General features: G+C 50.2%; 2 protein-coding genes across 3 annotated transcripts; one reads left to right on the top strand and one right to left on the bottom strand.

The window, feature by feature from the left end:
• Window positions 1-76: 76 nt before the first annotated feature.
• On the top strand, window positions 77-13389 carry MPI (mannose phosphate isomerase). Its single transcript, XM_028743657.2, has 8 exons — window positions 77-198; window positions 1514-1641; window positions 2974-3174; window positions 3635-3776; window positions 5678-5860; window positions 6073-6246; window positions 8873-9081; window positions 10233-13389. Exons 1-8 carry the CDS (start codon window positions 183-185, stop codon window positions 10449-10451), a joined length of 1272 nt encoding a protein of 423 aa, XP_028599490.2. The 5' UTR covers window positions 77-182; the 3' UTR covers window positions 10452-13389.
• A 288-nt stretch (window positions 13390-13677) lies between these two features.
• FAM219B (family with sequence similarity 219 member B) lies at window positions 13678-22433 on the bottom strand. 2 transcript variants are annotated; one of them, XM_028743661.2, is made up of 6 exons: window positions 22281-22433; window positions 20371-20467; window positions 18795-18888; window positions 17913-17990; window positions 17435-17483; window positions 13678-16595 (listed from the first exon to the last, which is right to left on the bottom strand). In XM_028743661.2, exons 1-6 carry the CDS (start codon window positions 22362-22364, stop codon window positions 16440-16442), a joined length of 558 nt encoding a protein of 185 aa, XP_028599494.2. In that variant the 5' UTR covers window positions 22365-22433; the 3' UTR covers window positions 13678-16439. The 2 variants fall into 2 exon arrangements, with proteins under 2 accessions (XP_028599494.2, XP_028599496.2); XM_028743663.2 differs by having other exon boundaries at window positions 16461-16595; window positions 17344-17483.
• Between the last annotated feature and the right edge of the window lie 471 nt (window positions 22434-22904).

Here is a 22904-nt window from a genome sequence, read left to right as displayed (position 1 = left end):
TTGCTGCTTGCAGCTCCAGGACGCATCAGCCTGGCCCGGGCTGAGACTGACGGGCGCTCTCGCTCTCCCTCCCCAGACACCTGATCCGGAGCGGCGGACTACTTTTCCCGGCGTGCCCGGCCAGCCGGCCGGCCGGCGCCTGGAAGAGGCGGGGCAGAGCGAGGCAGAGCAGCGTCGCGGGGATGGCGGAGCTGCGAGGTGAGCGAGGCCGGGGCAAAGGAGGGCGCCTACCTGCCCGCCTTGGGGGTCCGGGGGGCGGCGGCGGCGGGCGGCTCCTCGTGCTCCCCGCCCGCGATGGGCGGAGGGGCTCCGGGACAAAGCGGCGGCGAGCAGGAGCAGGAGCGAGCCGCCGCTCCGGGTGGGGAGGAGAAAGGCGTTCCCGCGGAGCGAGCAGGCAGGAGCGGTGCCCGCTCTCGGGGGAAGCCCGGTCCCTCCTGCGCCTTCCGGGGGTGGGAAGGGGTTTCTAACCCCCGCCATTCAGGATGCGCAATCTTGGCGCCCCCGACCGATGATCGCCGAACCTCTGCTTAAAAACCTGCAAGGAAGATAGGGCCTTTTTCACAGCGGCTCCGTTGGCCAACAGTAAATTTTGAAGGCCAGGCAAATCTATTTTACTCCTTCAGGCCTTTAAAAGAAAAGAAAATCTCTTAAAACCATCTCATTCTTTCCTATTAGTGTCTCCAATATCGGCCACCGCATCCCACCAAACCATCTTGGGAATTGTAGCTTGTTTTGGGCACTGAGGGTTTTTAGGAGACCCTGTTCTGTCCACAGAACTGCAGTTCCCCATGAAGAGGGGTGGGCTGTGAAAACCAGTTGTTGTTGTTGTTTAGTCATTTAGTCGTGTCCGACTCTTCGTGACCCCATGGACCAGAGCATGCCAGGCACCTCTGTCCTCCACTACTTCCCGCAATTTGGTCAATCTCATGCTGGTAACCTCGAAAACACTATCCAACCATCTCGTCCTCTGTCACCCCCTTCTCCTAGTGCCCTCCATCTTTCCCAGCATCAGGGTCTTTTCCAGGGAGTCTTCTCTTCTCACGAGGTGGCCCAAGTATTGGAGCCTCAGTTTCACGATCTGTCCTTCCAGTGAGCACTCAGGGCTGATTTCCTTAAGAATGGATGCGTTTGATCTTCTTGCAGTCCATGGGACTCTCAAGAGTCTCCTCCAGCACCATAATTCAAAAGCATCAATTCTTCGGTGGTGAAAACCAGAGGGAACTGTAACTCTGAGAGATAACTAGGGCTCTCTCAGCACCCTTAACAAACTATAGTTCAGCACCCTTAACAAACTATAGTTCCCAGGTTCCTTTGCGGGAACTCATGACTATTTAAAGTGGAGTGATCCTGCTTTAAATGTGCAGGTGGGGGCCTGTGTCAAGATGCAGGTGAGGTGGGCTCATTTACCCTGAGAGGGAGCATCCTGACAACAGCGATGGAGCTGTGGGGAGCTTCCCGCATTGTGTCCTTGTTCATGACCTCCCACCTGTGCCTGTGTCTTTTGCTCGCTCAGTGTTTCCCTTGGCCTGCGCCGTGCAGAACTACTCCTGGGGCAAACTGGGCCAGGACAGTGAAGTGGCCAGCCTCCTGGCAAGCAGTGATCCAATGATCCACATCGAAGCGGGCAAGCCCTATGCGGAGGTGAGTGACACCTGCCTGGGGGCCCTTAGAGCCAGGCTCCCTCCCCTTCCTCCTTGCCCATTCCCAAATTCCGCTATATGGCTGGGAACTTAGATCAAGGTGCTCAGATCAGTCAGGGCGACCACTTGCGCTCTAGACCCCTGCCGCTCTTGGCTGATAAAAACCAGCAGGGAGGGAACAGCAGGCTGGGCCAGGGAGGTGATCAATGCCTCTTACAAGAGGGGGTGGGCCCTGCCTGTTTGAAGGAGGCAGTGGTAAAACCACTCCTTATGAAACCTTCCCTGGATTCAGAAAACCGAACTAACTACTGGCCAGTTGCTAATCTCCCTTTCCTGAGCAAGGTTCTGGAACAAGTAGTTGCTTTGGAAGAAACTGATTTTCTGCATCAATTTCAGTTGGGGTTTAGGCCCAGTTTTGGCACAGAAACTGCTTTGGTCGCTAGTGCAGAATTCAGCGGGCGGGTTGCTCACCAGAGCAGGATGGTTTGAGCATAATACGCCGATCCTGGTCCAACTGCATTGGCTACCAATTAGTTTCTGGGCCCAATTCAAAGTGCTGCTTTTGACCTATAAAGCCTTAAATGGCTCAGGACTGCAATACCTCAAGGACCATCTCTCCATATGAACCTACCCGGACCCTGAGATCGTCTTCTGAGGCCCTGCTTCGTGTGCCACCTCCTCACGAGGTCCAGAGGGTGACAACACAAGAACGGGCCTTCTCTGCAATGGCTCCTTGTCTGTGGAATGCTCTCCCCAGGGAAGTTTGCCTGGGGCCTTCATTATACAGCTTTAGGTGCCAGGCAAAAACGTTCCTTTTTAACCAGGCCTTTGGTTGATTTGATTGGCATCCTATGCCCTTTTAAAATGTGGGGTTTTTTTTGGGGGGGGGTGCTTTTGGGTTGTTTTTATTTTGATTATATATATTGTGGTTTCATATTTTGATTTTGTTCTATGAACCACCTTGAGACCTCTGGGTATAGGGTGGAATGTAAATTCAATTTTAAAAAGCAAAAAAACCTCATGAGTCTGAGCTCTCAGCCCTGTCTAAAGAGGCCATGGGGGAACCGTCACAAGACTGCTGCTCAGAAACTGATTTTTCAGGGCTCCGAAATGGGGACAGACAAGGTGCCACCTTTTCTTTGTTGACAGATGCCCAACTCCCATCAGCCCCAGCCAAGACACATGTTGTACTCCAAATCCTATCAGCCCTGATTTCTGGCGGTGCTGCCTGGCATTGATGGGAATTGGAGCTCAGCACCTGGGGTGCCACAGGTGGCCCAGACGTGCGCCAAGAGGTTTTGTGCATCATCTGTGTGCTCTCTTTTCCTCCTAGCTCTGGATGGGCACTCACCCCAAAGGAGACGCCGTGATTCTAGATAACCGCATCCCCCAGAAGACCTTGCGGCAATGGATCGCGGACAACCCCGACAGCCTGGGCACCAAGGTCAAGGAGGCCTTCCAAGGCCAGCTGCCTTTCTTGTTCAAAGTGCTGTCTGTTAACTCAGCCTTGTCCATCCAGGCTCACCCCACCAAGGTAAGGCCCTCTTCCCAGGGTGCCAAACAGCATGGAATCCTGCTGAGCTTTCTGGACTTTGCAGGTCAAGGACAAGGAGCTTGAAGGAGCATCAGCGGTTGAAGCCGGAGTTCAGAATGGCGTGCAAGGGAAGCAGGTGCTCATCTGTTGGGTCCAGAGGTTCCCTTCCTCTGACACAAGGAGCCTTCCACCAACAGTCAAACGGAACCTTTTGGATCCAGCCCAAAGTTTCACGTTAATGGGTTAATGTCAGATCTGGGGTCGCAGCACAGATTCCGCCTTCTTTGCTTCCCATCCTTGATGTATTAGCCCACCCCTGGGTGCGTTGCCTGGTTCCCCAGGTGCTCTGTGGCTCACTGAAGCCACGGCAGAGCACCCCCCCTGAGCAGACTGACTGTGACACTGGAGCCTGGGGCTCAACACCTGTCCCCCCTCTTCCCTCCCTCTTCCCCCCTCCCAGGAGCTGGCAGAGAAGCTTCATGCCCAGTATCCAGAGCACTACCCAGATGCCAACCACAAGCCGGAGATGGCCATCGCCCTGACGCCCTTCGAGGGCATGTGTGGCTTCCGGCCTGTTGAGGAGATTGTGTCTTTTCTCCAGAGTAAGCATGGGAGGGGAGGGGGAGGGAAGGACATAAGTACCAGCAAGATACAGGGACTCGGGTGTCCCAACTGGGGATGGAATTGTGTCCTTGGAACCGTGTTGTGATGGAAACAAGCATCGCCTCCCTGCAGGCTCACCCATCCTCTCCCTCCCCTCACACAGCCACAAGGAGGCAGTTGGCAGCATTTGCTTTCAGTTTCAGTTAACCACAGTTTAGTGTTACAGCCCAGCCCTCAACCGTGGTTTGCTTAATAGTAGTATGTTGAAATCAAGTTAGCTTCTTGAACTATAGTTTGAATTTGGCTTGTTTCAAGCAAGCTGTAGTTAAGATTGACCACACAATTAGTTGGGCTTGGTCGACATGACAGGCTGTGATTAACTGGAAGCAGAAGCAGCTAACTGCCCCCTCAGGGACCTGCCAGAGGTGGAGGATTTTAAATCAATTTAGTTTTTCAAATTTTGAAATTTACATACAATTGTCAAACATCCAAAATAAAATGAGAATTCCATAGATTCCTCTGGAATTCCCTCCTCCCCTTTGTGGGTCTTTAATTAACTTTTTCCTCCTGCATCTTCTCTATTAATCCAAATCTATTAAATCTCAATTACAACCATAATTCAACATTAAACTACAAGTATTATTATTCCAATCCAACTAATAATTTTAATTGTTTAAAATGATTTTTAAGGTAAATTATTTATTTTCCCCATTCCTGGTCTTCCTGATTTCTGATTCTTCTGGTCATTTTTGCCATTTCGGCATAGTCCATCGACTTAATTTGCCATTCTTCTCTGGTAAGGATTCTTCTTCTTTCCATCTCTGGGTTAGTAACAACCAGGCAGCAGTGGTCGCATACATAGTCTTTTCTGTTCTGTTGTAATTTTGGCACCTAGAATTCCTTAAAGGAAAGCTTCGGGTTTTTTAAAGAAAAAGTTATTCTAAACATTTTTCCCCACTTCATTATATATTGTCTCCCAATATTTTTTTTTTACTACTTTTCAAATCCACCACATATGATAAAAGGTGCCTTCTTTTTCCTTACATTTGCAGCATGTATTTGACCTTGTTTTATACAATTTAGCTAATTTACTAGGAGTTAAGTACCAACGATACATCATTTTCATACAATTTTCTTTCAAAGTATAACATGCTGTAAACTTCAAGTCCCAGTTCTATAACTTCTCCCATGCTGTAAGTTGTATATTATATTCAAAGTCCCTCGCCCAGTGTATCATAACTGATTTAACCTATTCATCTTTTGTATGCTATTCTAATATTACTTTATACATTTTAGAAAGCAATTTGGTCTTGTTTTCTAACAGTTCTTTTTCAAATTTAGATGTTTCATTTAAAAAAGCCTTTCTTTTTGTCCATCTTAAATATATCATTAAGTGGATGGTAGCCTAGTGGCTGGGGAATGAATGAATGAATAATGTTTGTTTGTTTGTTTGTTTGTTTGTTTGTTTATTATTGTAACCAATCAGTTAATAGTTCTCTTATATCCTCAAACCTCTTTAATTTTAATTGATGTTCTACTTCCATTAATAATTCTTTATAAGTTGCCCAGTCATTTCTCATATTTAATTTTTTTTGAGATGTCGCTTTCAGTGGGAAAGTCATCATGGTGTTTTTCGTTCTAATAATTTTTTATATTTTCCCCATACTTCATAAACCATTTTCCTTACTACACGATTTAGGAAAGCTCTATGTACTTTAACCTCGTACCATAAATATTCATGCCAACCATATCTGTTATCATGACCTTCAAGATCTAAAACTTCTGAATTTTTAGTGATATCCGTTCCTTTAGCCAGCATAGACAGGATGCTTCATAATATAGTCTTAAATCCAGCTAGACTCCATGCAGCCATTCTCAATGTCCTTTGGGTTCCTTGCAGACGTTCCTGAATTCCGGGCCCTGATCGGGAATGTGGCAGCGGAGCAGCTGGAACGCTGCATGGGTGAAGACCCCCGGGGTGTCTCTGCCGCACTGCGTATCTGCTTCACCCGGATGATGAAGAGTGAGAAGAAGGTCTTTGTGGACCAGCTTAACATGCTGGTGAAGCGGATTTCTCAGGAAGGTGGGTCTAGTGTGAGACTTGGGTGCTGGGGAGGTTGTGGTCCTCCAGGTGTTCCTGTGATTGCAACTCCAGGCACCCTTGATGGTTGGCCATGTTGTGGGAGGCTGATGGGAGCAACCTCTGTGGGGGGTTAGGGCCTCCACTATAGGGTAAAACTTGGCAACCAGCAGCTGCTGCTCACCAGACTCCCTCCATGTGTCTCCATCCCACAGCAGATGCAGGGAAAGATACTTCGGCCAGCTGTGGGGAGCTCCTCCTCCGCCTCCACTCCCAGTACCCCGGAGACATCGGCTGCTTTGCCATCTACTTCTTGAACCTGATGAAGCTGCAGCCCGGGGAGTGCATGTTCCTGGGTGCCAATGAACCCCATGCCTACATCTACGGAGGTGAGTTTCCGGGCATAGAAGCAAAAGAGAGGCTTGGAGGTTGAATCCTGACAAGACAGAAGTACTGTTTTGGGGGGACAGGGGGCGGGCTGGTGTGGAGGACTCCCTGGTCCTGAATGGGGTAACTGTGCCCCTGAAGGACCAGGTGCGCAGCCTGGGTGTCATTTTGGACTCACAGCTGTCCATGGAGGGCGCAGGTCAATTCTGTATCCAGGGCAGCTGTCTATCAGCTCCATCTGATACGCAGGCTGAGACCCTATCTGCCCGCAGACTGCCTCGCCAGAGTGGTGCATGCTCTAGTTATCTCCTGCTTGGACTCCTGCAATGTGCTCTATGTGGGGCTACCTTTGAAGGTGACCCGGAAACTGCAACTAATCCAGAATGCGGCAGCTAGACTGGTGACTGGGGGTGGCCGCCGAGACCACTTTACACCAGTCTTGAAAGACCTACATTGGCTCCCAGTACGTTTCCGAGCACAATTCAATGTGTTGGTGCTGACCTTTAAAGCCCTAAATGGCCTCGGCCCAGTATACCTGAAGGAGCGTCTCCACCCCCATCGTTCTGCCCGGACGCTGAGGTCCAGCACCGAGAGCCTTCTGGCGGTTCCCTCATTGCGAGAAGCAAAGCTACAGGGAACCAGGCAAAGGAGGGCCTTCTCGGTAGTGGCGCCTGCCCTGTGGAACACCCTCCCATCAGATGTCAAAGAGATAAACAACTACCTGACATTCAGAAGACATCTTAAGGCAGCCCTGTTCAGGGAAGTTTTTAATGTGTGACATCTTAGTGTATTTTTGGTCTTTGTGGAAGCCGCCCAGAGTGCCTGGGGAAACCCAGCCAGATGGGCGGGGTACATATAAAAAATTATTATTATTATTATTATTTTATTATTATTATTATTATTATTATTATTATTATTATTATTATTATTATTATTATTATTTATTTGTATGGCCACCAGATCTCCTCTCAAGGCAGCTTCCCAGGTTTATGGGATTTAACCGCTTGGATTGAGCACTTGTGGGGCGCAGGCCTGTGGCCGTGGGAGAAACCTAGAAGGGGTCACGTATGGCACCCAAGCCTAATGCTCCCCACTTTGGGGTTTGCATCTGGGCACTCCATTTTAATTAGCACTTTGAAAAACTAGAGCAACCCTCAGAGGAGAGGTGTCCAGCATGGCAAGCAGGTCTGGTGGGTAAGTCCCGCAAAGGACAGTTGGGTGCACTGAGTGTGTGAAGATCAAGTGGGGTAGAGCGCAGCCGCAACTTAAGACCTGATGGGCTGCCTTCAGAAGATGGGGCAGACTTGCTCTCTGTTGTTCAGGAGGGCAGGAGTACAGCAACAGGTGGAAGCGGAGAGGAAGCCGCCTGTGGCGAACACACAGGGTCCCCGGACGTTTAACGGTCTATTGATCCCTGTGCCACCAGTGTGCTTGCTTCCCCGCTGCCACCAACCTGTTACTCTCAGGTAAAACACTGAGTCCAGACAGTTGTTAAAAGTGAACCAAATAAACAAGTTTATTTTATAAACATTAACAAGTTTATGGTTTCTCAGGTAATATTCCTGTCAGTATCTTAACCGGCCTATACCTTCCTGATACCTTCTGACTGATTATCTCAACTGTTTGACTGACTCCTCTTAACAGATTCTCTCACTCTCTCACATCAGACTAGCGCAACCCACAGACTTATCCTCTCTGTCTCTTCTAACTCCAGACTGTCTTCTCAACCACTCTAACTCTAACTCTAACTCTAACTCTAACTCTAACTCTAACTCTAACTAACTCTAACTCTAATTCCTCCCCTTGGGTTCCCATTGGTTAGTCATTTTACAATTAGTTAACAGGTGGAGCTGTGGGTTTAACCACAGAGCCTAGGCCTTGCTGATCAGAAGGTTGGCGGTTCAAATCCCCACAATGGGGTGAGCTCCCGTTGCTCAGTCCCAGTTCCTGCCAACCTAGCAGTTCGAAAGCACGTCAAAGTGCAAGTAGATAAATAGGTATCGCTCCGGCAGGAAGGTAAACGGCGTTTCCGTGCGCTGCTCTGGTTCGCCAGAAGCGGCTTAGTCATGCTGGCCACACAACCCGGAAGCTGTACGCCGGCTCCCTCAGCCAATAAAGCGAGATGAGCGCCGCAACCCCAGAGTCGGCCACGACTGGACCTAATGGTCAGGGGTCCCTTTATCCTTTACCTAACCCTTTCCTTATGAACCCAGTATGATGTCACACACCTAGGAGGGCAAACGCCACACCGCCCAATGGCAAGGGCTGTTCCGGCAATGGAATGCCTTGGCAGCCACTTCCTCCAGGTGTGCTGGACTCCAGTTCCCATCATGCCCCAGCTGGCACAGCTGATGGTCAGGGATGATGGGAATTGTATTCCAGAGATGCCTGGAGGTCACTAGGTTCACCATCCCTGCTGCAGCTGCAAGAATCCTGCGCTGGGCTAGGTGGCCTCAGAGGGACTTGCCAACTCTGAAACTCTTAGTTTGAGATGACAGGGAGGGGGTGATAAAAGAGGGTTTCTTGACTTGGGGCAGGAGGGTGTTTCTGGAGGGCCTCTCTTGCCACCAGCAGCAGCCTCTGCACTTCCTGACAGGCAGCTTCTCTTTCCTTCCCGCCTTGCCACAGATTGCATCGAGTGCATGGCCTGCTCTGACAACACGGTGCGTGCTGGCCTGACGCCCAAGTTCATTGACGTCCTCACGCTGTGCGAAATGCTCAACTACACGCCGGCCCCGGGCAGCTCCAAGCTCTTGAGCCCCGTCCAGAGCCGCCTGGACCCTTGTGTCTACCTCTACGACCCGCCTGTCCCAGACTTCTCTGTCATGAGGATAGAGGTGAGCTTCTCGGGGGCTTTCCCCCCCCCTGATGACGGCAGGCGGTTTCCTGCTGCAAGATCCTTTCAAGTGCCGAGGTGGCATTAGGCATCTGCTCCCTGTGCAGCTTGGCTCAGATGGATCCGTCCACTTTGGTTTCTCCTTCTGCCCTCACCCCGAATCTTAGGTTCAGTTTGCTCTCTTTCTGGATGTCTTTGCAGTTTATTTTTAAACAGTGCGCATGGAAAATGTGTAAAACACATTTAGGCACACTGTTTCCTCTAATATAATGCATGTTGGCGCATTATTTTCACCGATACACACTTTCCCCAAATGATGGGTTGGAGAACTGCATTACACATTTGGAGAACAGCATTATCTCCAAGGATACCTGCTTTCAGATTGCATGTTGGTTCAGAAAAGTGTGAATTAGGTAGCTTTGCATGTTAATGCCAACTTTACAAAGTTGCCTCCCTGTCCCTACATGGGGCCCAACTTTATTTATAATGACATTCTTCCTCCAAGGAGCTTGGAGTGGCATGTGTGGTTCTCTCTCCTTATATTTAAATGGGGATTTTTGTGTGAAACACTATATTTTTTTTTAATGCACATTAAGACGCAGGTGGCCCTGGGTTAAACCACAGAGCCTAGGACTTGCTGATCAGAAGGTTGGCGGTTCAAATCCCCGCGACGGGGTGAGTTCCTCGGTCCCTGCTCCTGCCAACCCAGCAGTTCAAAAGCACTGCTCTGGTTTGCCAGAAGCGGCTTAGTCCTGCTGGCCACATGACCCAGAAGCTGTACACTGGCTCCCTCACCCAGTAAAGCGAGATGAGTGCCGCAACCCCAGAGTCGGCCACGACTGGACCTAATGGTCAGGGGTCCCTTTACCTTTAAGACACAAGTGGGACAGGACACCCGTGAGATTAGCATGGGCGAGAAACAGACGTGCCTGTCGTTGCCTGCTTTTACAGTTGCTGAAATCTCAGTTTGGCTTGAGATGGAGACCAGCTTGCACTGCTGAGCACTCTGGAGGCTGGAGGGAAGTCAGGATCTGCCATGGCCTCTGGATTTGTCCCACGCCCGGCTCATTCGCTTCCCACTTAGTGAGGCAGGAAGTTAAAATACCCAGGCCCCACCTCTCTACTGAGCAAGGGTTCCGCTTTCTCTTGCAGATTCCTTCCTCCATCAAGCTGTACCTCATTTCGGCCATCGACTCAGCCAGCATCCTGTTGGTGGTACAAGGAACTGCAGTCGGGACCTCCACTGCGGCCGCTTCAGAAATGGCTGTCCGCCGCGGCTCTGTGCTCTTCATCTCCGCCAACGAGAGCGTCTCCTTGCACCTGTCTGCACCTGATGGGATGCTGCTCTTCCGAGCCTGCTGTCTCGTATAATGTGGGGTGCTTGGCTCTTTCTTCTCTTGCTGAGACTCCAGTAGAAACGGCTGTGTGTCCTCTGCACAGCCAGTTACTCCCCTGACCCATCAAACCACTGTGTCAAAAGCCCAAAGCATTGGCGTTCACCCCTGTATGGTGGGCCCTCGTTTCCCACACAGCTTGACTCTATCCAGGGAGAATCCTCCTGCTCCTGTAACGGTTGCTGTAAAACATGGGGCTGGGAATTCTCCAGTAGACCTCGTCGTTTTTTAAAAAAAACTGCCATCTCCACCTTGTGCTAGACCGCTCTGCTTTTGAGGGGTAGCGGTCTGCACACCCTGAACTGTAAAAATGCTGTAAAACTTATGAAACCAGCAGTCAATGGTGTGCCTCTCTCCCCCCCCACCACCACCCTGGGAAGAGGGTGGAAATTTGGAAGAAGGGCTTGGTGATGATTTGAGCTTCCCAGCCACTGGAATTCCCTCTTAGCCAGGACATACTGCCTCCTGCCCTTTCCCTGGGGGGCAGGCAAAAGCTTTTCTCCACCTCGCCCCAGTTCCTGCCAATGGAGAGTGGTTGGCTACCATTGCTTCTAATCCCTGGCTGACAAAGTTTGCTCTGGCTGTAGTGGACAGCATGTTCTGGTGTGAAAGTGCTTCCTCCTTGAGGGCCAGCTGCGGGTGGTTGCTTAATCTAGGAGTAGTTCTGTCTGCCCACAGCAGGGCCATGTGAGTTGGGAGTCCAGCAACTCCTGGGGAACCATGGGCTCCCCACCCCCAGCCAACAATCCTGATTTTGGGATGGGAGGACAAGCCAATTTTTGGTACTGGTGGCTTTTCAGGTGCATTGTCACTGGACTTCCATCCTGGGCCAGGTGGCAGAAACAAGAAGTCCTCTAATGCTACAGGCCTGGGGGGCAGGGCCTTCGCTTTGGGTGCTTTTCACCATCTCCTTTCCCCCCCAGTAGCATTTTCCCAGCACCATGTAGGAAGCTCTGAGTGGTTCTATCCCCTGGCTCCATGTGGGTGTCACAATAAACCATAGCTTGTTGTGATAAGAGCAAACCTGACCCTGGTCCAGCTCCAAGTGCAGTATGTGTCTTCACTTTTCCTTGTTTGAAACAAGCACACCATGGGATTGATGGAGCTGGTTTGTTCCAAACAAAGCACAGTGAAGACAAAACAGTCTAGGGCTGAGATGATTAATTAAAACTGGCACCCCAATTTTCCTATTATTCCTCTCCCTCAAATTGGTTGGGGTGAGAGAGGCTGTGTGGGGTAGAGGCTCCTTTCTATCCAAACGTAGCCAGTACCTGCTTTCCCTGCAGTAGTTTGGAACCTGTTCCCAAGCAACCAGGAGAAAAGGGTCCCCCGGCCCAACTGGTGTGTTAAGTTTGGAGGCAGGCTCATCTTTTTGTGGCCTGCAGGGGCTGTGGTTACAAGATGATCAAATTGGCAGCTCATGTTTGGCTTTTGCACCAACAGGAAGAGTGGCTCTTCCCTTAAAAACATCAGATTACCACATCTTCACTGTATGGTGAAGCTACTTACCTGGCATTTCAAAGTAAAGTACATGTACCAATAGCTAAAGCGAGTGTTATAATCACTCTGCACTACCCCTTGCTTCCACCTCTTGCAGAATAATTCATTGAACGATATAAAAAAATTCCTTCCAGTAGCACCTTAGAGACCAGCCAAGTTTGTTGTGGGTATGAGCTTTCGTGTGCATGCACACTTCTTCAGATACCTTGCATGCACACGAAAGCTCATACCCACAACAAACTTGGCTGGTCTCTAAGGTGCTACTGGAAGGAATTTTTTTGTTTTGTTCCGACTACGGCAGACCAACACAGCTACCTACCTGTAACTAGAATCATTGAATGATGGTACCCTGAACTCTTGGGTAAGTCAGTGCTATAAATTCAAGCGTTGCTAAGGGACAGGCGCTGCCTTGGGGCAGGGCAGGGCGGTGGCCTTTCAGTTGTCACTGGCTTACAGCTCCCATCATCCAGAACCATTGGCCATTCTGGCTGATGGGCGTTGGGGTCCTGCAAGATCGAGGGAGTCAAAGGTTCCTCACCCAAAGTTCAGTTCTGTGGCTTGGGGAGCAGGAAGCCCAGCCACTCCACCTTCAACTCACTTTGAAATTGCAGTGTTGTAAGTTGTTGCTTACAGAGGGTGGGAAAGTCCACTTGCGCTTCCATTCGACAACTCTGGTTTGATTTGCATGCTCACTCATTTGGGGCTCAGTATATTTCAGCAAAGAGAACTGCCCCAGTTTCTCTTTAGCTTCCCGCCAAATAGGAGTGTGTCCTTACCCTAGCGGAGTGCCAAGCAGGAGCGACTGTTGTCTCCTGCAGAATGATTCGAGAGAGAAAAGTGCAGGGGGGGAAATACAGAACCTTCAGAGACTGAAATAACAGCTATAAGTGAAAAGAAATAGGATGTTGGGGGACTGGCAGAATACATGCGTTGTCTTAAGGGATTGTGTATCAGAATTTGAATCTTGAGGTCATCCATCAGATGGATTTTGACTCCAGACTCTCGCGCTGCAAATTGTAGAGCTGTGGTTTCAGCATTTGACATTTTGATAGCTGCAGTCAACCACTTCTTACCATTTGTGTTAAGAGATGTGTGGACCCAGTTCTACACTTTATACAAACTATTTTGTTCCTAAATTGACAGGAGGTTTGAGATGTATGTACAGAGAGTGTGCAAGTAAAGACCCCTGGAAGAGCCAGTATTGCTGCTACCATTGTACTGTATTCCGTATTTCACAGCTATAGTTATGGCTAATAGTCCCCAAAGAATGAAACAGGGAGATGAAATTCAGATGGGTTCAGAAACAAAAAAATCTTCCCACCAGTGTAAAGCATCAGTTGTTTTAAGAGTCAAATGCAACGAGTTAAAGTTGACTAAATAAAGAAGGTGCTGTAGAGGACAGGCCCTGAGAACAACCTGTCTGGTGTATGTTTTTCTTGGGCTAAAGTTGCTTTTAAAATTGCATTTTCAAAAGGCCGAATAAAGAGCTTTGTCCAAGTAAGATGAGGTTAGGACATTAAAAACCTCGAAGGAGCAATGGAGGCAGAAAGAACAGCAGGCTGGAGAGAGTCCTACAAATGCCAGGAGGACCACAGGCTCCTCACGGCCTCTTGCCCTCCACCACCACCACCGCCGTAGGCCCCAGGAGGAATCCTACTTCACTAACACGCAGGTAAGGAACAAACATTTCACATACAAAAGGATCCAAGCCTTGTGAATACAAGGTAGAGTTTTATTAATGCACACTTCCCTTGCTCAGTAAATATAAAACTATTTGCTAGATAGTTCTCTGCATATACAATAACATTAATATCCAATAAGATTGTCCTCTGTGCCTTTCAAGGTTGGTTTGTGTTTCAATTTCACTTCATTTAATGCATTTCAATATTTTAAGGCAGCTTTTTAAACACACTATAGGACACAGTCACTGAACTCCTTTTTCCACCCCGAAACCCCAGCGTACACAACACTGTCAGCCTGCCAAGCTTACTTTGCAGCAGAAAGCGGGCAGTTTTCTCTCTACAGGTCTACTAGTGTCCTGGCTCTCCACTGTCCACCTCATCTAACGTTACACACTATTAAAAGCTTACTGCAACTAGGACTGAACAGCTTGAACCTGTCCAGGAACATCAACCTTTTACCATGGAGAAGTTGTCTCCAGAGGATGCTGCAGGCAGCACAAATAAATATAGAAAATGAAAGGCAGCTGGGGGTGGGGAAAGTTACCTATGTAATCCAGTGGCTGCACCAGCAACCAACTCTCTCTACTGAAGGGCTGGAAAGTGCAGAGTTCACTCTTGCTAAGCATGTTCCCCAATGAGTAAACACTGGCCTGTGTTATGGCCTGCCACGTGGCCTATCTCTCGACAAATAATTCTAGCAAAGCACATATACTCAACTGGAAATGGCCTCCTGGGTGCCACTCACCTGGGAACAGCTAAGCAGAGCAGAGAGAACTCCAGTTTAGGATCAAGTCTGCCAAGTAGGGCAAAACTATCTCATCCCTACTGGCAAGTTTTCCAGGAAAGGGGTGGGGGGTGGGGAAGCAGCCGCCACTTTTAGCTACTTACAGTAACAGAGGACAACAGTGCAGTGGCATCTTGCTCAAGTTGTGTTAGTGCCTTCAGAGACCTCTGGATCTCTTGCTACTAAAGCTTCAGTTTAGACGGCAGAGGTAATAGCCTGCTATGGTCCCCAGACCAAGGCAGCAAAGGGGGGTCCCATTCATACGGATTTATTACTCAATGAGGCTGCCCAAATATACAGGGCACATCTTCCTCCCCCAACCTAGTGCCTTCCAGGTGTTGCTGGACCGTAACTCCCATCATCCTTAATCACTGGCCATGCTTTCAGCCCAACTGGAAAGCACCAGATGGAGGGAGATCATGGCCCCAACTTGCATGCTAGCAGGGTACCTCACAAAGCAACACTCAAATGCTGGCAATTCCTCCCCTCCCTGTTCTCCACAACTGCCACATAAGTGAACCACAGCTGGTGTTGGTGAATCAGAAAAGCTAGATTGCAGCACTTGCTCACAAGCATCACTTAGTGTGCATGGAAAACACACTATGCACTGCTTGAAATGAAAAGGAGGCTGCATAAGCCAATTCTAATTATGGGGAAATTAAGTCAGAATAACAGGAACTGATGCAGGGATGGGAGACCTGTGGCCCACTAGATCAGGCTTCCTCAACCTGGTACCCGCCAGGGACTGGGGAGACTCCATATCCCATCAACCCCAGACAGCAAGGCCAACAGTCAGGGATGAAGGGAGCTGAAGTCCAACAGCAGCACTTGGATGGCGCTTGGAGCCACACCTGGTCTAGACCCCTTATCACACAAAGGCAGGCAACACAGAAATGAGGCTATGGGCGCTAGCACCTTAGCCTTCCTCCTCTGCTTGGTCTCTATTCACTTCAGAAGAGGGTAGGGGAGAGGCGCAAGCATGTCTGAATCAGCACCAGCTCCCCAGTCAAAGTGAGGCAGCTATGACCTAAACCAACCAGGATTCTCACCCGGAGCCAGGGATGTCAGATTTGTTGGCCCTTTTGCCAGGGAGGACCAGCCTCCAAGGCAAGGCAAGTGAACCCTTCCCCTCTATCTGTGGGAGAGGGGGGAATACACCGTCCTCCCATGCCAAGAAAAAAGGTTCAGTAGGTCCATTTTTCACCAGGCCAAGACTTAATGCTGAGAGTCAATTTGAGACGATGCAGCAGCTGGTGAAACTGTTTTGAAAGCTCCTCAAGGGAAAGGAGTGAGAGCAGCAGCTTCCAGGCAGCAAAGCCAGCAGAGGGCTGGGTGGGAGTTCAAGAGACTGCAAGGATGCTAGCAGGCAGCGCTCCATCCATGCAGCTTGTTAGAGGAGCTTCTCCATCCCAAAAATCCACATGACAACATCATAGTCCAGCTCTACAAGGGCCGCAGGAGACTGTGGCTCAAGCACTGGAGTCCAGGAAAGGATCCTGAGCAAGTGAGGAAAATCTGTTTGACGCGATGTAGTGATTGCTGTGCTTTTTTTCCCCAATCGTAATTTTTGTAAACTAAAGTTTTAACTTGTCCTAGTCCATTCTTCATTCCCTTTCACAAAAAAAATCTTGGCTGTTTGCCTTTAAGGAGGAAAACACTTGCCCTGTCCTCTTCTCCCATCTGCATCTTTCTCCAAAGGCATTCCCAGGCAAGGGAGCCAGCTGGCTCAGAGCCTTCCAAGGTCTTCCACTGAACAGTCTTGTATGTGCACCACAGAAAAGAGCTTCAAGAGGCTGGTTGGTGCCCGGACAAGTGCAAGCAGGGCAACGGTGCACCCCGCTTTCCCAGCCACCAAAGCACCCTCTTCCTGCTCCCTATCGGCTTGGTCAAGGCTTGGTGCCAGACTCCATTGCCTCTGCTGGACCTCCAGGCGTCTGAAAGGAAGGGGGGAAAGTGCTGGGTTCTTGACCTGTGCAGTGCAGTCCTGCTCTTTGGATCCTTACTGGATGGAGCAGGAGGCAGACTCCCCAAAGCAGCAGGGACATGGTGAGGATGACACAGGCTTGGGAGGGATGAGGTCAAGGTCCTCGTCGTCTGGGATTTCATCGAGGCGATACCCATCTTGCAGCAGCTGGCGGCTGAGATCCTGGTTGACCTGAGAAGCAAGAGGAGGGACAAGCTGAAAACACCTGCTGGGGGACTATGGAATTAGACATGGCCTCTGGTTATCGGTTTGTGGTAACACGGAGGCAGGGTTTTCCACTGATGGAATCAGTGACTTGCATTGCGCTTCATGCAGAAATATGAGAGTCCCATCAGTAGTGGCATTCTGCTGGCTCTTGAAGACACGCCGGTTGAGGCAAGCATTCTCCTGAACTTGAACTTCCTGATCTAATTACCTTAACGGCTTTTACCCCACTGTTTTACTTGCTATGCTTCTTCACTGTTTTCTTTTATTATGCATTTTAATTATGGTTCTTTTTTCAAATCCTAAGAACACTTAAGACCATATTCCTATGCTTATCTATTCAGAACTATGTCCCCTTATTATAGGATTGGACTGCAGTCCTAAGAAGGAAGAAAGGCCTGGAGAGCTCTCCTTCCTAGCAAGCATGCGAGTGAGAAAATGCAGGTGTGTGCACACACTTCCATGTGCCTACATTTCCTCACTCATGGACAGTCACAACATGCTTACTGGGACACATGCACACATAGACATTGCATGTAAGAAAGGGCTCCCAAACTACACGCTCTCCCATCCCTGGCAACTGGCTGGCTACAGATGGAGGCTGACAGCATCTGGAGGGTCTTTGCACCCCAAGATTAATGAGCAGGCAACATGAGCATCTGAGGTTCATCTTGCACCCCACCCCCACCTGCCATAAAAGCCTTTGCTCACTAACCATCAGAAGGTCAAACAGACAGGCAGACAAACCCCACCACCTGCAGGTCAATTTCAATGCCTGTAAGGAGCAAGCCATGCACCAGACTTGCCTCTGCAGAGGAGTAACCGGAGGAACATCTTGATTCCAGCTCCTCATCACTAGGAGAGAAAAAACACCAAGGGTCAGAACAAACTGAAAGGGTATTTCTAGCACACTTCCAGCTCCCAGTTCTCTGCTAAGAATGAATAGGGTTTTGTGACATGAGAGGAAGTTTGTCTCCCATAAGAACATAAAATGACCCTGCTAGATCAGACTAGTCCAGCATCCTATTCCCAGAGCAGCCAACCAGATGCTTCTGGGAAGCCCACAAGCAATGCTGACTCCTGCCATTGCTCCCCCGTATCTTCTGGGGAAGACTGCTTCTGAAATTGGAAGCTCTACAAGGCTACTGTGACTGGTACCCCGTTCACAGACTGATCCTCTTTGCTAACACTCCTTTTTAGAGCCATTTAAAATTGGTGGCAATGCTCAAACCTTTTTGGCCTTCCCTACCCACAATCAGCAAGCAGGTCCCACTCACCCCTCACCTGTCAGAGTCCAGGGACACCAGGGTTTCATCTGAGATCTGGCTGAGGGCAGCATAGCCCTTGTTGAACTTCACTGACCTAGAGAAAGAGGCAAAAACCAATATGAAGCACCTGAGAGTGGGGGAAGGTGAAGGGAAGGGTGTTGGTGCAAAGGACAGGGTGTCACTCAGGCAGAAGATGGCCTTGGGCAAGTCACTGTCTCAACTGGAGACAAACCTGATGTGGCTTTTGGCACCGATTCAAGGTGCAAAAAATTCAGGTTCTGTATCTGCGTATTCTGGAAGCACATTTCAAATCAGTCAAAGCTGAATCCTGCAGTCAAGGCTGACTTATCAACAACGGGGACAGAGGAAGCTACCTCAACCAAGTGAGACCATTTGTGCTCTGCACCAAGCAGGATTGAACTCGGCATATCAGCTGATTTGCAGAAGTACAATCCTGCTTGGTTCAAGCTTCAGAAGCTCCTGACACCCAGCAGTTATGATGCCAGGTGAGTGCAGCTTGTCCCAAAAGGCTTGGCAGGCCAAAGAGAGAGGACTGTTGGCCCAAGCCTGGAGTCCCCTGCCCAAGCTCTCCACTTTCAGACAGGAGTGTCTCCCGGCCCCACCTGGAGATCTCGTGGACTGAACCTGGCACCACCTTCCTGCAACGCAAGAGTTTCTACCTCTGAGATGCACCGGCCCTTCTCTTAAATTGAGCCATTTCTGGAGGCCTTTGGCTGCTTTTCTGAATTCACCCCATCATGGGGAGCAGGAGAGAGCGAGCTAGATTAGGTTAGCAGGACACCAACGTTAGCAGCCTAACGCATGTGGACTTGTTAAGGGTCACTGAACTCACAAAAAAGCCCAACCCCCCCCCAAACAGTAAGAAAATGGACTGGACCTCTTGGCTGGTAGCTTGGGCTGGTGCCGGACGGCTCCTGAGAATGCGCCTCCCTTCCTCCGCAGCATCGCCTTTGCCATCTCGCGATGTTTCTCTGCAGCCCCCAAAATGACCAAGGCAAACTCAGTGAATATTTGCTGTATTCCACGTTCCTGGGGAGGATCGCCTCCCATAATCCCCACCCCACCAGCCAACTGCTGCCTGTGGGTCAAGTTCAGACAAACATTTACTGCAAAAGGACAGCAGAAAAACCCACACTGGGGAAAGGCTGCCTGCATAGGACATGAATCATCTGAATCCTCTGGTTGCCCAGCAAGATGCCAACACACTCTCAGAGGCTTGCTATCTATTAAAGTGGGTTGGCGTGGCAACTATGCTGTGCAAGCCTCTTGGGGAAGTCCCAGGGGTTCCCACCCCTGCAGCAAACATTCAGGTGAATCCACACCACCTGCTGGTGCTGCAAAAACGCTTCCAGGTGTAGGATGGGGTGTAGAACATAAAAGACCTGCAGCTGGATCAGGCCAAAAAGGGCCCATCCAGTCCAGCATCCTGTCCTCGCATTGGCCAACCAGATGCCTCAATGGGAAACCCACATGAATAACCTGAGCGTAACAATACTCTCTCCACTTGCGCATCCCAGCAACTGGAATAAAGAGGCCTCCTATCTCAGACTGTGGGGGGAGCACCTAGTTATTGTGGCTGGTAAGCATGTACGAGTCTTATCCTCCATGCCTTGCCTTCCTCCTGCAGCAAGGAGGGAGCACTTTCTGCTCCGCAGTGAAGAAACCACAACTATTTCTGCCTTCCTAGTTAAGTCAGTAATTTCCATAGAAAATAATTAATCCATGGAATCTTTTGACATCCCACCCCCATGTCTGTACCCTGCTGGATGGCTAGGGAGCCTGTGCCCCTTCAGATGTTGTTGGGCTACATCTCCCATTGTTGAGGCCACAGGAACGCTCCACCCCTGCTCCTCCACAATGAAGCTCAAGCAGGAACAATTGCTGTCACTTCTTCTCCTGCCTACATTGTCACTTCTTTCATGGCTGTACATGGCTGACAGTAAGCAGGTATTGTATTATTGTTGTTGCTAACAGCAATTTAGTTCCAACTAGAGACGTGTGGAGGCTTTGGTCAAATCATGAAAAAGTGGGATATTTCAGACGGATTCTCTGAGGCAAAGTGGGATCTGCACAAGGTAACCGGAGTCAAAGCAGGGATGTCCTCGAGGTGCCTCAGCATCTTGGGGGGACACACACACTAACTACAAACTATTGTCTGCTAAAAGCAAAACTAATGTCTCTAAATTGACCATGCAAGGGGTGACGCATCCCCGTCTCAGTGCTCTGAATATCCCAGTTGTGGAGGAACACGAGTGGGAATGGTGCTACTGTGCAAATGAGCCACTTATGGGCTTCCTGTGGACATCTTACTGGCCACTGTGGGAAGAGGACACTGAGCCAGGTGAGCCTGTGGTCCAGCAAAGCAGGGTCCTTCCCTTGCTCCTCAAGCGGTGAGCCCACCGTACTTGTGAAGGCTCTGCCCTCATGTAACGTAGATTCCAGTCCTGACTTACGTAGCTTGTCCTGAATGGAAGGAGTTTTGCTCATGAGATACGGCCCCCTTTTCTCCACTGGTGTTTCCCTGCTTGTCCTCTTCTTGTCCCTCTGCCCCTGTCAGAAGGAGACATTTGATAGCCATTATACTCCAAAGAGAACACAGAAGTCCAAAGCAGGGGAGCTTTCCTGCCTTCTATTGATGCTCAGCTTTTTACTTATTTCATTGTTGGCCCCATATCAAACACATGCCTGTTTTATTTACTGCAAGATTCACTTTCAGGTGTTGCCCAAAAAGGGAGATAGAAAGTACAAAACAACAACAAATATAGAGTGCTACATCGGGTTAAGAACTTAATTCATTCTGGAGGTCCGTTCTTAACCTGAAACTGTTCTTAACCTGAAGCACCACTTTAGCTAACAGGGCCTCCTGCTGCTGTCACGCCGCCAGAGCACGATTTCTGTTCTCATCCTGAAGCAAAGTTCTTAACCTGAGGTACTATTTCTGGGAGTCTGTAACCTGAAGCGTATGTAGCCGGAAGCGTATGTAACCCAAGGTACCACTATACTATATGAATCCCCTCGATTTCCAAGGTTCAGGCTGTGAGAGCCATTCTGTAGCCAAAACAGCACCATCCATTTACAAGGAACAGGTATCAGCAGGACTGCCGTGGATGCAGAATGCTGATGGGACTATTAGCGGGGGGGGGGGGAGGGAACCCGGGGTAGGAAGGAACAGAGTGGCTGGTATTCTGAATGGGGAGCACTCTACTGATGAACACCTGACTAGCTAACAATCCACCCATGCACCCCCTGCCCACAAAAAGATAATAATTCAACTCTCTCTCATAACAGGACCTATATGGAGGTATATATGAGATAGGCGGGGGGGGGGGGTGTTTCAGGTCCTCAACTTTCAGAATCCCCCTTTACAAAGACCTGAGCCCCATCACATAGAACATCTCCCATCTTAAGATCTTCTAGCCATGACGGGCAAAACTGGCATTTCTGCTGGCCACAGCTTCCGTCCTCAGAGCAGGTGCCTTTGCTCTGATCCAGCAGGGAAGAAGAGGGCTTAAGAAGAGCCTGGCTGCTGGATCAGGCCAAAGGGGGCCCATCCAGTTCAGCCTCCTGTTCCCAGTATACCTGAAGGAGTGTCTCCACCCCTATCGTTCTGTCCAAACGCTGAGGTCCAGCTCTGAGGGCCTTCTGGTGGTTCCCTCACTGCGAGAAGCCAAGTTACAGGGAACCAGGCAGAGGGCCTTCTCGGTAGTGGCACCCACCCTCTGGAACGCCCTCCCATCAGATGTCAAAGAGAAAAATTCCGTGCTTTTAGAAGACATCTTAAGGCAGCCCTGTATAGGGAAGCTTTTAATGTTTGACGGACTATTGTATTTTAATATTTTGTTGGAAGCTGCCCAGAGTGGCTGGGGAAACCCAGGCAGATGGGCGGGGTATAAATAATAAATTATTATTATTATCACAGTGGCCAACCAGATGCCCCGAGCGGAAAGCAGGCGAGGAGAGAGGCCGGAGCCCAAGAGCAACACTCCCTCCCTGCGGCTCCCTGAGCGTCCCTTCCATGGCCCAAGGAGGCAGAGCACAGCCTCCATCACGCCCAGCTGTGGGACAGGCTTGCTTCTTCTCCACGAAGCCCTCTCCTCCTCCTGCGGGAGGGAGTTCCGCAGTTTAGCTGCGCCGCGAAAGGAACTCGCTCCTTCCGCCCCTCCGGACTCCTCCGACGTCCAGCTCGCGCGTCTGAGGCAGTTGGAAGGGGACCCCGCAGGTCATCTACGCGACCCCCGAAAGGCGGCCCCCCCCCCTCGCCCCGCTTCCAAGCAGGGCAGCCGGCAGTAGAGCCTCCCTGGCCAGGAGCAGCCCACCCGCCCTGAGGAGCCCCGGCAGGAGAGGCCCCGGAAAGGCCACGCACCGTGTCTCTGCTGGGCCCGGGCAGCGTCGCGGCCTCCCTCCGGCCCGGAGGCTCCGCTCCGCCTCCCGCCGCCGCCGCCTCCATCGTCGCTGCCCTCACGGCGGCACCGCCACGAAGCCACGCCTCCCGCTCACGTCACCCTGCCGGCTCTCCCCCATTGGTTTGTTTTCAAGCGGCCCGCCCCTCGTCCTCTCGCGTTAGCTCGTTTGCCGTTGAGGGGAGACCAACCAACCAGCGAGAGGAGGAGCCGGAAGAGCCGCTGAAAGGCAGTGACGGGGCGGAGGCGACGGTCTAGGCTTCCGGAGGTGTCGTAGTCTGTGGTGTGCTGCGCTGCTCTCGGAGTCGCAGAGGGAGAGTGAGGGCTGCACAGGGAGCTCAAGGCCTGGTTATCACGGGGGGACGGGGCTGAGACCGTAGTCTCAGGAGTTCGCTTTCTGATTAAACGCACTTTCCTGCCACCACAAATCCCTGAAGATAGAAAAATAGTGCATCAAGGGAGTGGCTCTAACTAGGGTTGCCGTATCTCAAAAAATTAAAGATTCCTGTTCCTTTTTTTAATGTATTTTTATTAAAGATTTTCTTGATTTACAAAAGTATGTGCAATGTTTCTCTCTCGTGTTTTTT

Source organism: Podarcis muralis, chromosome 9 (genome assembly GCF_964188315.1).
Source record: "Podarcis muralis chromosome 9, rPodMur119.hap1.1, whole genome shotgun sequence".
NCBI lineage: Eukaryota > Metazoa > Chordata > Lepidosauria > Squamata > Lacertidae > Podarcis > Podarcis muralis.
The sequence above is the reverse complement of the archived record's forward strand: the minus strand, read 5'-3'. Positions and strand labels throughout refer to the sequence as shown.